The following is a 17,000-nucleotide window of genomic DNA, read 5'->3' on the forward strand; positions in this document are numbered from 1 at the left end:
GCTTCCCATGTCCGGGAGGGTGGGGTGGAGATGGGACTTGGCAGTACCAGTTAGCACCTGCTTCCTAAACACCTACGATGAACGAACATTTCTGAGGCTTGGGAAAGGGGGTCATCCGTTCTTTTGGCAATTTTGAACCCTGAGCCCCACTAAGCCCCTCTGAGCTTGTCACTGCCCTGCCCTCCCCACCACAAACACACACACACACCCAATTTGGCTGAAGGATAAGTGGGTTTTGGGAGAGGGGTGCAGAAAAGAGAGATATGACTTTGCTCAGGGCTGGGTGAATAATTATGGGAATCCCCTGATTTTCTAACCCTCCCTGATGGGGTGTGGGGTCAGCTAGTAAACAAAGGGGTGAATCCCCCCAATTACCACTTCTGCTTGAGCAATTATTATTTCTTTGTTTCTTTCCCTTGGTGAGGAGGGGATTATCCCTGTGTCCTCAACCCAATAATCCACAGGGAAATCCTCTTCCACCAGGGTTGGGGGTATCCTTTGGGGAAGTGCCCCCTCTTTTATTCCAGGGCAGTGACCACATTGGTGGGGCTCGTAGCCCCTGAGCTGTCGTTTCCCCCCTCCTTCTTTGCCCTTTTGACCGCTGTACTGGCCGATGAAGGAGCCATCCTCATTGAACTGGACATCCACGCTGCCCCCATAGTCAGCCAAGCTGTCGTCGCTTCCCAGGGCCTTGATTTCGCCGTTCAGGGAGGGCTGGCTGCTTGTGAAAGGTTTCTCCTCATTATCACTGCAGGGAGGAAAGGAGAGGGATGAGAAAAGGCAAGAGCAGCAACTGGTGTGCTCTACATTCCGCTAGGCAAGGCAGACCTCAAAGGGAAGCATACCAATCATGTGGCCCTCTAGGTGCCATTGAACTCCAACTCCCATCATCCCTGACCATTTCTTATGTTGGGTGGGGCTGATGGGAGTTGGAGTCCCAACCCCTGAAGGGCCACAGGTTCCCCACTCCACTATAAGGCAGCATGCAAAACTGCAAGACTTGAATATTTGGGGGTGGGGAGAAGTAAAGTGCATGCATACAACCGTGTGCCAGAGGACCAGTCCACACATGACAAATATGTGGGAATGGCTGCGAGAGAAGCTGCATCCGCAGAGCGCTTGAGAGTCTCATTCACACAGGTAGCCCTGCCCCCATCATTCAGCCCAGACACTGAGGTCCAGCTCCAAGGTTCCCTCATTGCGAGAAGGGAAGTTACACTGGCTTAAGCCACAGAGAAGTAGTCCTGTTTGCTGCAGGAAGGGGCAATGAGTATCGTTGGATCACCGAAGGCCTCGCTTTTCTGGCCTCATGAAATCCTGTCAGTACTCCTTTGGGCTTTGATATTTCACTGCTCTATCTTCACAACCATAAGGCCCAGAAACACGATCCCTCACCCCACACCCCACTTAAATAGAAGTTGAGATTCTCAAGACGCTATGTAGCTAGTACCAAGTTCTGCAGTTTTTCTGAACTTGTACAGAATTGCAGATTGCTGCACAGAGAGAGAAGTCATGTTCAAAGGAAAGTCCAATTTACCACAGGGGTGACATCTGTTAGAAATATGCACGCGTACTCAGTCAAGTGAACCCTAGAGGGGCTGAGCAAAGCCCTGGCTGTAGAAGTGTGCAAACATGCCCATGAACTGACGAGGCAGGGACCAAAGGGAATCTCTGTTGTCAGTAATTCTGACAAAGCTACAGAGGCCCATGCCCACCGCAAAGAGGAAAGCATGCAGGCTGCAGCACTAGGAATAAGCATCTATTCAGTATCTCCCAAAGGGAGGAAGCAGGGAACCCCAGGGCGCCTTCTGCAAGGCCTAGATGGCAGGTAGCTGAGACGATGCTGCTTTGGTGCTCCAGGAAAGCAGATCAGGACAAAAGTGCAAGGGCTGGAGGGCAAGGGGGAGATCATTACCTAATTCTAAGCATTGATGAACTTCAAGGAAGGAAGACAATAAGAGAGAAGGAGGTCAAATCATGCACAGTTAGCTCTTGGGTCACTTTTATCCTGATGGCATTATATATACACAAACATGCATGCACCACACTTCCTCTCTCCCCTGTACAACTGTGTGCAGTTCCTGTTCATTAAAACCAAGTTTTGCCATGGTTACAATAGGAGATGGACTGCATTGTCCACATGTAACTGTTTCCTTTAGGACACTGGTCTTCCACTTGTGGGTCACAGCAGGAGCACTACCACCATGCAAATATATGGTAAAAGATTAAAGAAGGGTGTCCAATGCATGTTTGGGTTACAAGTGGGTCCTGAGTAGGAAAAGGCTGGAGATTCTTGCTTTTGGATATAGCTAAATTCTTGGGTATGACCCACTTTTCCATGTGCACAGTGTCTGGCATCCCAACAATATCAAAAATTATTTTAAAGAAAAGGGCTTTGGGAGAAGGGACTACCAAACACTCTAAAATCAATTCTCCAAATTCATGAAAACATCATCAGTAAAATCAATTCTCCAAATGCATGAAAACATCATCAGTAAATAGTAATTAAAGCCAAAGCACCCTTTGTAAAATGGAGTTGAAACTTGCATTGTTTATACTGTAATTGGCTAAAAATGGGTAACAGCTTGTCCAAACTTTGCCTTCTCCAAACTTTGCCTTCTACAACAAGCTTAAATGTACTTCTAATGGAACCTCTTGGAACGTTTGATTTCATTCATTCATACAGTTTCTCTTATGAGCAATTTTGTAGTACTGAGGCAGCAGCAGCAAAAGTCAAATTTACAAATGCAATGAAGAATGCTCTTCTACAATCTGAGATGTTAACGTTGAATTGTGTGAATGTTGCACTGCTCCAGTAGCACACACCTGCTCTTTCCTAAATATATAATCAGGAGAGCTTTATCTTTAGTAGTTTCACTGAATGCCCATTGCAGTTCATTATGAGAGAGTACTGCATGCTTCAGCTGATTGACTGGATTTATTTATAAGCTGTGCCCAAAGTGGCTAACAATAAATATTCACTTATAATCAAAATAGAAAACATTGAAGGGTGACGGAGCTTTGAGACGGGGCATATGGGCTTGTTGAACACCTGCTGCATCTCCTATGTTGATGTTCATTGTTCAAAGCTCTAGGAACCTCAGCCGCTTGTTAGCTGAAAAGGATTATTGGCTGAATTTGGAAAATGATGAATTGTTGCTTGGCAACAAAGAAAAAAATGAATGAAAAATGTGCGGCTGATAATATATGGGATTTCGTGCTCCACCCCCACACATGTGGTCATCAGTTCTGATGATTACTGAATAGTGATTTTATATTGTTTTCTTGTGTTTTCTTGTTTTCTTGTTTTCTTAGTGTTTTCTTGTTTTGATGATCAAATCCCTATCTGTCTAAAAACAATCAATAAAACTAAAGTAGGAAAGCAGATAAGAAGATAAGATAAGATAAAGTTCAAAAAGGCATGCAGTTAGCTAATGGAGAATGCCTTTTGAAAAAGCCAAGTCTTCACTCAGCCACCGTCCCCAGCAAAAAACCCACAACCCAACAACAAAGGGGGGGGGGAGCAGAAACAAATGATCCTCAGGAACTGGATATTACGGTGGCTCACAGACATACTGCATGATCCTATCCATGCTTACTCAGCAGTTAAGCCCACTGTGTTCTATGGGGTTTAGATGGGGTGGTGTGGATAGGACTGCCCATTCACTACAAATCAGAGCATCTGTCATTTGAGCCTTGCCTCAGCAATACATTCACTGGCCCTTGTTAGGCAAACCAGTATTTCCTCAGACCTCCCTCTAGGGAAAATAACACTGGCCTATCTGCCAGAGCAGTTGCAGACACTCAAAGACAATATATGTGCTTCTTTGAACACGTGAAGGTTGCAATCCTATGCATGCTTACCAGGGAATACCCCCCAACCCAGCTGGATGTACTTTTAAGTAAACATGCATAGCATGTGAAGCCTTCATCCTGCAGGATTCCAGACATTTATCACATAATCTGCATATATATCCTCAGGGTGGAAAGATCAGACATGTAGCATTTCAGGGGAGATCTACCAAGAAATAAAAGCCATTTTCATAGCTAACATTAATAAGACTGCCTGTTAGACTGGAACTCAAGGACTTATCATGGAATGCTAATGCAAGACAGACAGTAGAAGAGAACAGCATTTAAAATGTAATCTGTCTTGACACCTATTTTTCATTTGGATTTTGCAAAAGATGAGGAAAGCACAAGCTATTTAAGGGTCATTTGTGGAATAAAGACAGTGAAAAAGAGAGAGCGGAAGCAAGGGGTTGAGTGTCCTTGTCCAGCCCCACCTTCCTCAGGCAATATGCAGTCCCCGGATATCCCTCTTACCTCTCCAGGGACCTCCATTAATGAAGCAAGAAATGGGGGAGAAAAGAGAGAAAAACAACGTCATATTCCGAGAGTGGCCTGCAGGGGACTAAGGGCAGAAATGCATATGCTAAGGCTCTGTTGTACTGTGTATTTTGGGTCTATGGACTGCAATAAAGGTGTGTGTGTGTGTGTGTGTGTGTGTGTGTAAATATACTAAGGGCTTATCCACACTTCCTCTTATTCCACTGTTTTCCCCCACCCCAAGGGAAAACCGCTCTTCAGAGCTCAACTGTAGCAAATGGCAATCTGCTTTTCCATGGATTGCTGTTCGTTCCAATTAAGAACTAAAGATGAGGTGGATTCAGGGCAGCACAGCCAGTTCCTCAGCACTGAGTGCGGAAACAAGGGGGCGGGCACCACAGGGTGTTGCAACTATGGCAAAGACATGCGCAGAACGGAAGGTGAAGGTGGGGGGATGCTAAATTTTGGCCTTGCATAGGGCGCCGCGGAAAGTTGAAAGTCCAAAGTCCTCCCCTGGCTAAGGAGCAGATTTTCCCTGGGAAAAGTGGGGCAAGGGGATAACTGCTCCGATCTGTGCCCAGAAAGTGTGGGTCAAGGGGAAACTGCTTGGACCCATGCTTTCTAGGCATGGGATAAGCGGAAGTGTGGAGAAGCCCTAAGAGGAGTGAGCAGCAAGCTAAACATCAGGAATCCCATTTATGACCCCTCACTTCTGCCCACCTCTCACCCCCCTAACTTACCCAGGGACTCCCTTCTTCAGTCAAGCCTTTCAAGACGCCTCACCAAGCTTTTATTGCACCCTTCCCCAACCTAGTTGCCCTCCAGATGCTGTTGAGCCCCCATCATCTCTGATTATTGGCTGAGGATGATGATGGTTACTCAAACTGATTCCTCCGCTGACTTCCCCCTCCCTCTCCTCACTGCTCCCCTGTCAGTCAGTCAAGTTTATTAAGGCTGCTGCAATGTACACTGCTCCCTGTCAGTCCTTGACTGCTGCCCTATCTTGTCTATTGTAGATTACAAAACCCTATGCAGAAACAGCATAACTTTGTCAGTCTGTAAAACCCCCAGCATCCCACTAATGCTATATCAATGGAAATACTCAGGTGCCAACTCACAAGATCTCCTGGCTGCCCTGATGTGTAGCACCATCAGAATCTCAATCTCACACTTACTAAACTGGATTACTTATTAACTAGGCAGCACCAACCATCATTTGGCAGATGATGGTGTTTTGTACAAGACTCTGCAGAAGATCACTCACTGGCCACCACTGTCACCTTACTCTCTCCTCGGCTCTAGTCACTCCCTGAACCTACCACCAAGGAAGAGGGACTCATACTCAAGACTGAGTGACCAAATAGAACCCTAGCAATTGATTACATGAGGTAACCAAATCCTCTGCCAAGATAAGTGGGATTTCTACAACCTGTATACATTATGCAAATTTGCATGACATCTAACTTTGTTTGTTTTTCTTTTGATAGTCATGGAGAGGGAGAAGGAACTATTCAGGGCGCTGAAGTAAGGCACAACCCACAGAAGTATATATTTACAACAATAAGGGCTAGAAACTTGCTTCCTTTAAAAAAAGGAAAAAAGAAAGCTAGAGATTCTTAAGGAAGCTGAATTCTCTGGCCAATATCACATTCTACTGCTTTTTCCACATTTCTGCAAAACTACACAGCCCTGCTAATATCTCACAAGGTTTGGTCACTGGGATTCCAAACACAGGCTGGATCTCTAAACACCCAGGCTTGTTTACATCTTGGATGGGAGGATAAAGTAAGAGCAAGAGAAGAGGAGCCCTCCTGGATCAGGCCAAAGGGGACCCATCTAATTCAGCATCCTGTTCTCACAGTGGCCAAGCAGATGCCCAGGAAACCTGCAAGCAGGCCTTGGGTGCAACAGCGCTCTGCTCTCCTGCAGTTTCCAGCAAGTGGCATTCAGAAGCATCACTGCCTCCAACAGTGAAGGTACAACACAACCATCAGGATTGGTGGCCTTATCCTGCATGAATTTGTTCAGTCTTTAATGCCATCACTGCTCTTGGATGCAAAATAAAATAGTAAAAAATAAATCCCAGAGTCTGTTTCTCTGGCCACAAACAAGTGCAGCCCACTAAACTCCACACTTTCCCAAGCACTGGGATCCAGGCACATGAGGCCACTTAAGTTCCTGGGGTTCAGACCCATAGAAACCACATGGATAAACTGTTACCTTGTGGTCATGGAGAGTGGCTGCCTTGCCCCTGCATGTCTTTCCCACCCCACCCTCCCTCCTGAGCCCAGGCCGGCTTGCCCTCGGGCATCTCCACTTCCCTGCCTTGTACCTGTACTCCCCAAAGGTCTCGTCCTTCATAGGCCTGGCCTCGGAATCCACCTGAGTGTCTTCTTTGTCTTTCACTAGAGAAGAAGAGAAAACATGTCAAATGAGGTTGAAAGCCTTGGTGGGCAGGGGACCAACCAACCAACCAGAGCAGAGCAGAGGTTTGGAATTAGGGACTGGGGTGGGAGAAGTTAGTGCAGAAGATGGCCAAGCAGGCAGGGAGATGTTATTTAAAAAGAGGAGAGGAGCAGCACTGCCTCTCATTCTGAAAGACTATGCCTCTCCTCTGCCTCACTGAGGCGTTGGGATGGGAACTATAGGAAAACTGCAGGTTGCGAGGGGGGGGGGACACCTGTGACAGATGGTTGTTAGAGCAGCCCTTGGGGCTGAGGGGCGGGATGGTTATCTGAATGAGGGTAGGTAGCAGTGTTGGTCTGCCATAGTCAGGGGAAAAAATTCCTTCCAGTAGCAACTTAGAGAGCAACTAAGTTTGTTATGTGTGCATGCACACGAAAGCTCATAACAATAACAAACTTAGTTGGACTCTAAGGTGCTACTGGAAGGAATTTTGTTGTTGTTGTTGTTTCGATCTGAATGGGGGCTTAGCCATGTGGGCTGGAGATGGAAAACATGCCCCCCCAGAGCACTGAGATGTGCACTATGGAAATATTATTGTCCAGGGGTCTCTATAAATTCATTTCTTTTGTCCCACAGCCATCTCAAGGCAAATAAGCTTCGAAGCATTAAGAAAAGCTGCCAAAGCTCTTGGATCAGAGATAAGAGTGGAAGCATCTCTAGATAACGTGCTACTTTTACTTTTGGGTGGGGTGGGGTGGGGAAGTTATTTGGGGCAGTTATTCAACGTAGTGCTCTAACAAATGTTCCATCGGCCCAAGCATTTCAGTCTGCCACATGAAACCATCTCCCCTCTCCCTCCCCCATGCACTGTTCTCAGGGTTCTCCCAACACCCCCCCCCCCCGATGCTATGTGGGAGGGGCATGTGGTGGGAGGGGGAATCCCATTGCACTAGCAGGAATCGTTGTGTTGGCTCCTGCTAGAGTAACTGTTTAGTTTTTTCCTGCCTGGGCTTCAAGCCCAAGGGCAGGCGAAGAGAACCCACCAGGCAGAGGGCCAGAGGAAACCATGGGCAGAGCAACAACGAAAAATTTACCTTTCTACAGTAGTGCCTAGTTTGTGCACACACTCACACACCCCTCTCTAGCCTCCATCCAGGCATGTAAGTGGCATTATGAGAGTTCAAGAGCACATTCCGGTCAGACCAGAGCAAACAAGGAGAGAGTGCAAAGCAGGGTTAGTGAGGGGTGCAAGAGGGTGGCTGGGGAGAATTCCAAGGGGTTAGGTAGAGAAGCCTGGAGAGCTGCATTCGGCCCCTGAGCCTGTGGCCCCCCCATGCCTGCTCAGGGGACAGCAAAATAGTAATAAGAACATATGAACAACACAAAGGCAATGCCAGTTTTCAAAAGCCTCAACTGTTTTGGCTTCTCTGCAAGGAGCCCTGGGAGCTGCAGATATGAGAGCATGCTGAGAACCTGAAAGAGGCATTCTCACAAAGTGCAATTCCCAGGCTACCTTAAGGAAGCAGCTACCATGAAAACAGTTTATGCTGGTAACACATCCATGTCCTAACCTAAAATCTGTCTCTCCAGTACGTAATGCAAAGATGGAGAACCTCTGGCTCTCAAGATGTTACTGGTCTGCAACACCCGTAATCTCTGACCATTGGCAATGCTGGCTGGGGCCGATGGAGTCCAGCAACATCTGGAGGGTGTCATGTTTTCCCTCCCTGTTTTGGACTTACCCAGCCCAGTGGGTCAAATAGGGGACTTGAACTTGGATTGCACGAGTTCAACTCCTAGCTCAACTATGGACTTTGTGAACTCCATCAACTCCCCCATCTCTCAAGCTCAGCATCCTTGTCTGTAAAAATGGGAACGATAACAACCTACCTCACAGGAGTGTTGTGAGGACGAACGCCACCAGGCACACTAAAAGTGCTATGTAACTGAAAAGTGATAATAGCCTGGGGAGTGGCCCACGGGGGTCTGCTGCGAGGTGCTAGGGTGGGGCTGGGGGCACCTCACCCGAGTACTTGCCGCCCTTGCTGCGCTTGATGAAGCAGAGAAGCACCAAAACCAGGATAAGGAGAACGATGGCGCTGACAAAGCCGATGAACCAACCTTCCGCAGCAAAGCTCTTCTGGAAATCCTCAGGAACTGCAAAGAGCACAGAGAGGAAATTAAGAAGTGCTGGGCTGGGGGCCAACCTGTTATATTCAATGCTTTGATGCTTTGCCCATCTCTAAATTCTGACTCCTGAGAGATGTTCCTCCCAAAAACATCTGGCTGGAATGTGGAATTTCTCCATTATGGTGGAAATCCACCAAGTAAGCATTGTCAGGATCAGGCTGCAGAGAGAACAACTTACTGTTATCTTGGCAGAGCCACACCAACTCCTAGAGAACCCGGAGCAGGTCATTCTAGGAAATGCCACCCATATTATGCTGGTTCTTAAATGGAGGAGCTTGTCTTATTAAACACACACAAACACAGGCACATACCCCTCTGCTGGGGTTAAGGGTTCATTGGCTCCTGCTGGAATACTTCCTCAGAAATGCTGGAGCCATTTGCACCTAACAGTGGGCTGGGTCACTAGTTTCTCTCGAAAGAGAAACATCACTTTTCTCCAATGTTCTCAACAGTATCGTGAGTGGACACTGTAGAGATGTGTGACCAGCTGGCTGGGAAGGGCTCTCCGCCCATGTGTGGCAGCTAGGGGCATTTACTCATGAATTCAGGAAAGAGCAGCATGGTTAGAACAGCAGCCTGGAGTCTTCCCTAACCAAGCACCATCTCTATATGAGTAGAAGGGCCTTTGCAGCCCCATATTGAGATAAATCAGCTGGCTGCTAATGGCTCACATTCAAGAGGCTGCCTGCAACCCTCCACATACAGACAATTAAAAGATACGTAGGAAGCTGTCTTATATGGAGTCAGGGGATTAGTCCGTTCAGTGCTGTCTACACCAGGGTTGGGGAACTTGTAGACCTTGGCTGGAGCCCACTCTAGTGACTGTTGGGCAATGTGACCTGGAGTTCAACAACATCTTGAAAGCCACAGAATCATTACCACTACTCTAAGCTGACTGACAGTAGCTCTGCAGAGGGGTCTTTATCCAGCCTCCTCTGGATTTATGAGGAATTGAAACCGGAACCCTCCATGGGCAAAGTGTGTGTCTACCATTGAGCTACAGCCATTTCCTGCATCCATGAATCTACTCAGAGACCCCAAACATGGGGTGCTTACACATTAGCTAATAGCTTGAGAGAACAGAATGGTTTTCACCAACACACATACCAAGATATTTAAGCAAGCACCAGGCAAATGCATCTGTGCTATCCCATTCCCACAGCTTGGGGAACAGGGAGCAGAAAGCAAGCAATATAATAACAAACAATGAAGATTTCTCTTATAAAATCTCCTACTCCCCCCCCCCACTCCAAAAAGCTCCCCTGATCTAAGTCAGTACAAATCTAAATATAGCCATTGCTCTCAGAAGTAGGATTGTCTTCCTAAAATTCACTCTCTTGCCATATAAACCAGCAGCCTCTTGTCCCTTTGTCTACATGGCAAGAGGGAACAATGACTCTCTTATCTTCTTTGCTGTGGCTTTAAAAATATTTCAAGACAGCAATCTCCACCTTCCCCATCTTTTCCCAAGCCTAGACACACAACCAGCTCTTTTCAGCATCACTTCCCAAGTCTCCACAAGTATGAATCTGACACTTTTGTCAGATCACAGAAGGCCCTTTCTCCACTTAAAAGATGTCACATTTAATAGTGACAACCATAAATAATACATTACAACACCTAATAAAAAGCCCGAGAAACCAGGAGGGAGGCAATGCTCAAAAGATAAATGCAAGAGGGCAATAAAATCAAAGTATTTGAAAATATAATTGATAGAATGTGAAGCACTAGCTGTGAATTGACTCCACACACACACACACACACACACAAGCTTCTGTAACATCATCTTCAGGAACGGTTCAATGAAGACTGGAGAAGAGCCCTTCAGTGTGAAGGTAACAGGTCTGATCCTAATGCGGCTTTTTCTCCATTAAAAAACAGCCAGTGGAGGAAGACCCCTTCCCTTTTAAAAGGCAAGGCTAAAGTTGCTCTCTCCTCCAAGGCAGCTACTTCATAGAATCATAGAACTGTGGGATGTGAAACACGGAGAGCAGTCAAGTAAATATCCCCAGAGTGGACATAGAAGGGGATGTCTGGTCCAGCCAGTCGGAACTTCCTGTTTCTCCTGGGCTGGGACAGGATTCCTCTGCCTGTGGACTGGAGGTGGGTTGTGGCTCACCTGTGCAGGTAAAACCAAAGCACAGGCTAGCCGCCATCTCTCTCTCTCTTTTGACTTCGCTCTCAAGGAAGCAATATTTCTTAGCCAAAGATTCTCTATTGGCTTTCAGCCAAGAGAGGAGAAGGAACTATCTCCCTTATGGGCTAGTATCCAAGTATGTTACTTTTTCTAAGCTAAAGTCTGCCTTCTGGGATCCCTTTTGTGATCAGATATCTGTAAGTAAACTCTTTTTATACTTCTTTGGAAGACGTGGTCATGTCTTATCTTTTAGGAGGGATTAAGGGGGAAACAAGGCTGTATATGTCTCCCTGCTTATTTAACTTATATGCAGAATTCATCATGCGAAAGGCTGGACTGGATGAATCCCAAACCAGAATTAAGATTGCCGGAAAAATATCACCAACCTCAGATATGCTGATGATACTACCTTGATGGCAGAAAGTGAGGAGGAATTAAAGAACCTTTTAATGAGGGTGAAAGAGGAGAGCGCAAATATGGTCTGAAGCTCACATCAAAAAAAACTACGATCATGGCACTGGTCCCATCACCTCCTGGCAAATAGAAGGGGAAGAAATGGAGGCAGTGAGAGATTTCACATTTCTTGGGCTCCATGATCACTGCAGATGGTGACAGCAGTCACGAAATTAGAAGACGCATGCTTGTTGGGAGAAAAACAAGAACTGTAGGGTTGAAAGGGACCGTGAGGGTTAGCTAGTGCAACCCCTTGCAATGCAGGAATCACAACAAAAGCATCCCTGACAGATGGCATCCAACTTCTGCTAAAAAATCTCCAATGAACAGGGCTGGCCCACTCATGAGGCAAGGTGGCAGAATCCACCTTGGGTGGCAGAATCCGCAGGGCAGCAGGTCCAGCCTCCAAGGAACGCATTGCTCACTGCTGCAGTGGCAGCAATAGCTGTAGCAAAGCTCCTTGAAGGCCAGATCTGCCTCCTCCTCAGTAGCCCCCCACCAGGCTGCCTCTGCAATGGCCTCTCAGCAACAGTTGGCAAGGCTGGTCTCCACCCACCCCTAGGGAAGAAATGGATGGGGCCACCCTCTGAGATCTTCTGAGTTCTGCACCCACCCGCATGATTCAGACCCCTTCCCCGCTTCCCCTGTGACAGCCTTCGATTCTCACTTCACTCATCCAAGTATGGTTCCTGGTGACTGAAGGGGCACAGGATCCCTCACTCTGCTTTAAATCCATCATTTCTTTGTAGTCACCAAGCTGCAATAAATCTCTTTGTTATCCTTCCTCACCTTTTGGTCTTGTTATTGCTCACCGATCCAGTAAAAGAACCACTGTTCTTAGCAATGCAATCCCTTGGTTCGAAATACCACTTACCAACACCACTAGTTTCAACCTCTGTCTCCCATATGGTTTGATCCTCCCCAGTACGGTGTGCTTTCACAAGCCGGACCCGATACTGCTGGCCTGGCTGCAAGTCTGAGATGCTGAAGGAACCCTGGCTGGAGCTGGCATCCCCGACAGTGCGCCACGATTCTTATCTGCTTAGAGAAAACAGGGAGAGAGGGGGAAAACCAGACTGTGCCTTCAGTCCCAACGGCAGCCACACCCTTTCACCTGAATCTGGGTTAGAAGAAGTAAGGCGGAGCAAACCTGTCCTTTTCAGCCTTTCATTTTTCCAAGCTTAAGTTCAGTTCTCCATGTTTCCACATAATTGTTTGTTTTATTTTTTAAAATGCTTGTAAGATTCACCAGTGGTTTAGTGTGAACATTTTATAAGCCATATTGCCAATTTTACACTTTTTTTTTTTTGCAAAGCATGTTTTCCCTAATATTTACACTTTCCCTAATGGAATGCATTTTTGTATGCTATTTTCACTAATATATGCATTGCATACACCTCGATAATAAGCCTCTTATACACATTACTTGGCTGGAGTAAAGGTAAAGGTAAAGGGACCCCTGACCATTAGGTCCAGTCATGAACGACTCTGGGGTTGCGGCGCTCATCTCGCTTTACTGGCCAAGGGAACCAGCGTACAGCTTCCGGGTCATGTGGCCAGCATGACTAAGCCGCTTCTGGCGAACCAGAGCAGTGCGTGGAAAGGCCGTTTATCTTCCTGCCGGAGAGGTACCTATTTATCTACTTGCACTGTGTGCTTTCAAACTGCTAGGTTGGCAGGAGCAGGGATCGAGCAACGGGAGCTCACTCCATCACGGGGATTCGAACTGCCAACCTTCTGATTGGCAAGCCCTAGGCTCTGTGGTTTAGACCACAGTGCCACCCACAGTTTTTGGTGAAGTGTGAATTTCAAAGCGTGGTTGTGTTTTGGCTTGTGCAGTGTTTTTTGAACAGTGTGAATTCAGTATTTTCCTTTAAATGCAAACAATTGCACTTCTCCCCCATCTCTAGCTAGAACAGGCATAGGCAAACTCAGCCCCCCAGATGTTTTGGGACTACAACTCCCATCATCCCTAGCTAAAAGGACCAGTGGTCAGGGATGATGGGAGTTGTAGTCCCAAAACATCTAGAGGGCTGAGTTTGCCTATGCCTGAGCTGGAACCTGGCCTGCTGATGCTGCCCAGCAGACACTAAGAGCACAGGCTGATTTGTATACTGCCTTTCCTCTCCTTAAAAAGTATATATAACTATGTTATTTCAGAATTTAAGGGCCAACCTCCACTCTCCAAGTTGTTGACTAAGAAACTGTCAGTACTGTTACTAAATGCCATCAATATTGTTCTGTTCTCAGATGCTCAGACGGGCTCGTGACATCTGCTGCTGGCTTTGGAGGATTTTTGTGAGAAGAATTTGTTCATGCCAAGAGCAAAATTATTGGGAAAAATCCATCATCACACTAGCAGAAGAGGAATGGAGGATAGTCTTCTGCTCCATCCGATCCCTGCCTACAGAAAGGGCATTGTGTGTCAGAGCAGCAATTAATTAGCTCCCACTCACCCAAGCAGATTTCTCTTCAAAATCCTTCTTTGCAATTGTTGCTGTTCATCAATACTCGGTAATGTGAATGTTTCACTTCAGTATATAAATGACTAACATTTATGCCATTTGCCTAACTTGATGAAGAAGGATGAAAAGTATGTCCAAAATCTATTCACCTTTTAGAGGTTGAACATTGATTCTAATCATCAAGAATGCTGAGATGGGAAGATCTGTGCTGTACCTGTGGTCCTCCAGATGTTGTTGTCAACAAACACCCTTCGTCCCTAACCCACTGGCCAAGCTGCCTGGAGCTCATGGGAGCTGGAGTCCAAAAACATATGGAAGGTCAACAAGGTTCTCCAGCCCTGCCCTATGCTCTTTTTGTTTCAGTAGCAAAGAGAACCCGCTATTTTCAGCAGCAAGTGTTCATGCCACTTTTTCCAGGTTCATGCCACTTTCTCCAGGTTCTAGCAACATAGCCCATTTTCTGTTGGCAGGGGAGATTACAACCAGTGCACTTTTATGGACTTGGTTGACCGATGGAGTCATTTGGTGGCTATGAGAAAGCCTCTATCCTTCCTTCTCAATTCCCACACCTGTAAAATTACAGTAAGTAGCACCTCAGTTTCTCTGGTGGCACGAAGACAATGAGAGAAGGGAACGTTGCTGTGGTTTCCCCTCCCACCCACCACCCATCTCCTTATACAAAGGGCCACAACCCACCCTTGCTTGCTCTTACCAGTCTTGCTCATAAGATGCACTTTGATTTCCACATCTCGCTGGTTGGGACGTGGGGTCCAGATGATGGTGGTGTAGTTCTTCCCTGTTTCACCCAAACTGATATTCATAAAGCTCAGGTTCACTGGGCATGGAGGCAGAAAGAAAAACAAGGTTGCAGAGGAATTTATTAACATTTCAATGCCTTCCTTAAGAAGACAAAAGAAAGTAACGCCGGACGAGGAATCTATGGCTCTCTAGACATTGTTGGATGACAGCTCCCAACATCCCAGACGATTAGCCTTACTGGCTGGGGACCAGTGGGAGTTGAAGCCCAAGGGCATCTGTAAGGCCACAGCCCCACCCCCACCCCCGCCTTGCTACAGAGCCCTCCATAGAGGAAAAACAACATAATCAAGGCAGAAAAAGCATCTGGAAGTGATACCCTGATCCCATGCATGGATTGATCTTCTCTGCCCATCATCCTGAAATTCTGCATGAAAAAAACCACAGATAAATCTGGAACATGGCATAGATTTTTGTTTTCTGAGAATCATTGATTCTGAAGGGAGTGGGGAAGGTAACCGAGATAAAGTGTTGCTTTGCTTTCTTTCTGCTTCCAAGAGTGATAGATACTTCTGGCTGTGGAAGTATCATATGGCAGAGCATTGCTGGATGGAGAAAGGGGACCTGACACCCTTACTGGAGCAGGTTGTGAGTCAGATGTGGAGAATGTGGTGGACTTGCTTTTGCAGCAAAACAACAACACACAACAACAACAACAACAACAACAACAACAATAATATATTTATACCCTGCACATCTGGCTGGGCTTCCCCAGCCACTCTGGGTGGCTTCCAACAAAATATTAAAATACATAATCCATCAAACATTAAAAGCTTCTCTAAACAGGGCTGCAAGCACTCACTTGGTTGCTGAGCAGGTTGCGGGCGGCACAAGTGATGGCACCAGCAGCCTCTATTGGCATTGTTGGTTCTCTAAACCACCACCCAGAAACCATGTTGCAATGCAGCCACATGAAATGAAAGTAGCACTTCTTCCTGCACCTCCAAAAGCACCGTTTAGTAAGGGCCCTCTCCCCTTAGGCAATCCCACTCCGTGGTAGAAAGCTTGTCACCCAGCAGAGATCTTGCTGCATGAGCCACCACTGCTTGCTCTCGTGTTCCGAGCACTCCAGCCCCAATGAAGACAAGCGATCAGAAATTTAGTTCTTTATTGGCAAAGCACTCGATTACATCAGTTTCTAAGGTGCAGCAAATATACATACTACTCCTGCTACTTAGCTAGCTAGGCACCTACTTCTTCAGACTTATGCTCTAATTTGCAGCCACAATGCAACCACACCCCATTCAGCTCACCTAAACCCCCCCATCTGATATAGTGTGTACAAGCAAGTGGCAACATATACTGGTGGTGGCTCCAGCTGTTTCTGTTGCTTTAAGCCCCTCCTTGTCCTTGGAGTCAGTGGGGGAGAGGATGGAGATTCTAAACTGGCCTGACTCTCTCTGGGACTGTCTCTTCCACCTCTGTGCCTTGCTGCAACTCTGCCCCCGCCTCCTTCTCCACTCTTCCCTCTTCCTCTTCCTCCACCCAGACAGTTGCCAGAAACTTACAAAGACAAGGGAATGTTTCTTACCATCTTCTTTTTATTCAGTATTTACAGAGAGGCTATAGAACACAGCCTCTGGATAATGGTGTTGTCCCTAGTGAATCTCCACCCCCATCTCTCCCACTTCCCCATTCATCACTTCTACGGGTGCTGCTGCGTGCCTTCTGCTTTTGAGGCCTTTGCTCTCCTACTTTCAAGGCTCGCCAGGTTCTGGGGGTGGGGAGGGCTGGAATGCTTTCTAAAGACAATGTGTCTGTCAGCTGTCGCCCCCTGCTGCTTTCTTCTCCTCCTCCCCCATTATTTCCCAACTTTTCCCTCATCTGCCTCTGAGCTATGACCTCCCTCAAACCCCTGTTGTAAATCTAAACTCTCTCCCTCCTCCCTGGAAGGGTCAGGCTGGGGAGGCAGTCTCCACCATCCCTCCTCTGCCCAGTCCCTAACAGCTCCTGCTTCATGAGTGACACAGAACCCATAAGTCACTGGCTCCTTCACCTAGATCCTCCTCCTACCCCATGCCTCTTCTGCCACCCCCCTCAGATGCCTGCCCATTCCTAACATCTTGGAACCATTGCTCTTCCCTTGGAATCCACAAATCTCTGGATCCAAACAATTTTGCCCAGTCTTCTGCCTTGCTCCCTGTCTCCCCTCTCTTACCAACCACTGATACTGGGCCAGTGATAAATTCTGAACTGCAGGAACT

General features: G+C 47.0%; 1 protein-coding gene across 1 annotated transcript in view; it reads right to left on the reverse strand.

The window, feature by feature from the left end:
- Positions 1 to 479: 479 nt before the first annotated feature.
- Positions 480 to 17,000, reverse strand: part of L1CAM (L1 cell adhesion molecule) — a 96,519-nt gene continuing 79,998 nt past the window's right edge. The window contains 7 exon segments of the mRNA XM_033172699.1: positions 480 to 578; positions 580 to 748; positions 4,327 to 4,338; positions 6,662 to 6,734; positions 8,761 to 8,892; positions 12,390 to 12,548; positions 14,687 to 14,815. Coding sequence (XP_033028590.1) covers positions 519 to 578; positions 580 to 748; positions 4,327 to 4,338; positions 6,662 to 6,734; positions 8,761 to 8,892; positions 12,390 to 12,548; positions 14,687 to 14,815 — 734 coding nt within the window. The 3' untranslated portion in view covers positions 480 to 518.

This window comes from Lacerta agilis, chromosome 16 (assembly GCF_009819535.1).
Source record: "Lacerta agilis isolate rLacAgi1 chromosome 16, rLacAgi1.pri, whole genome shotgun sequence".
Lineage (NCBI taxonomy): Eukaryota > Metazoa > Chordata > Lepidosauria > Squamata > Lacertidae > Lacerta > Lacerta agilis.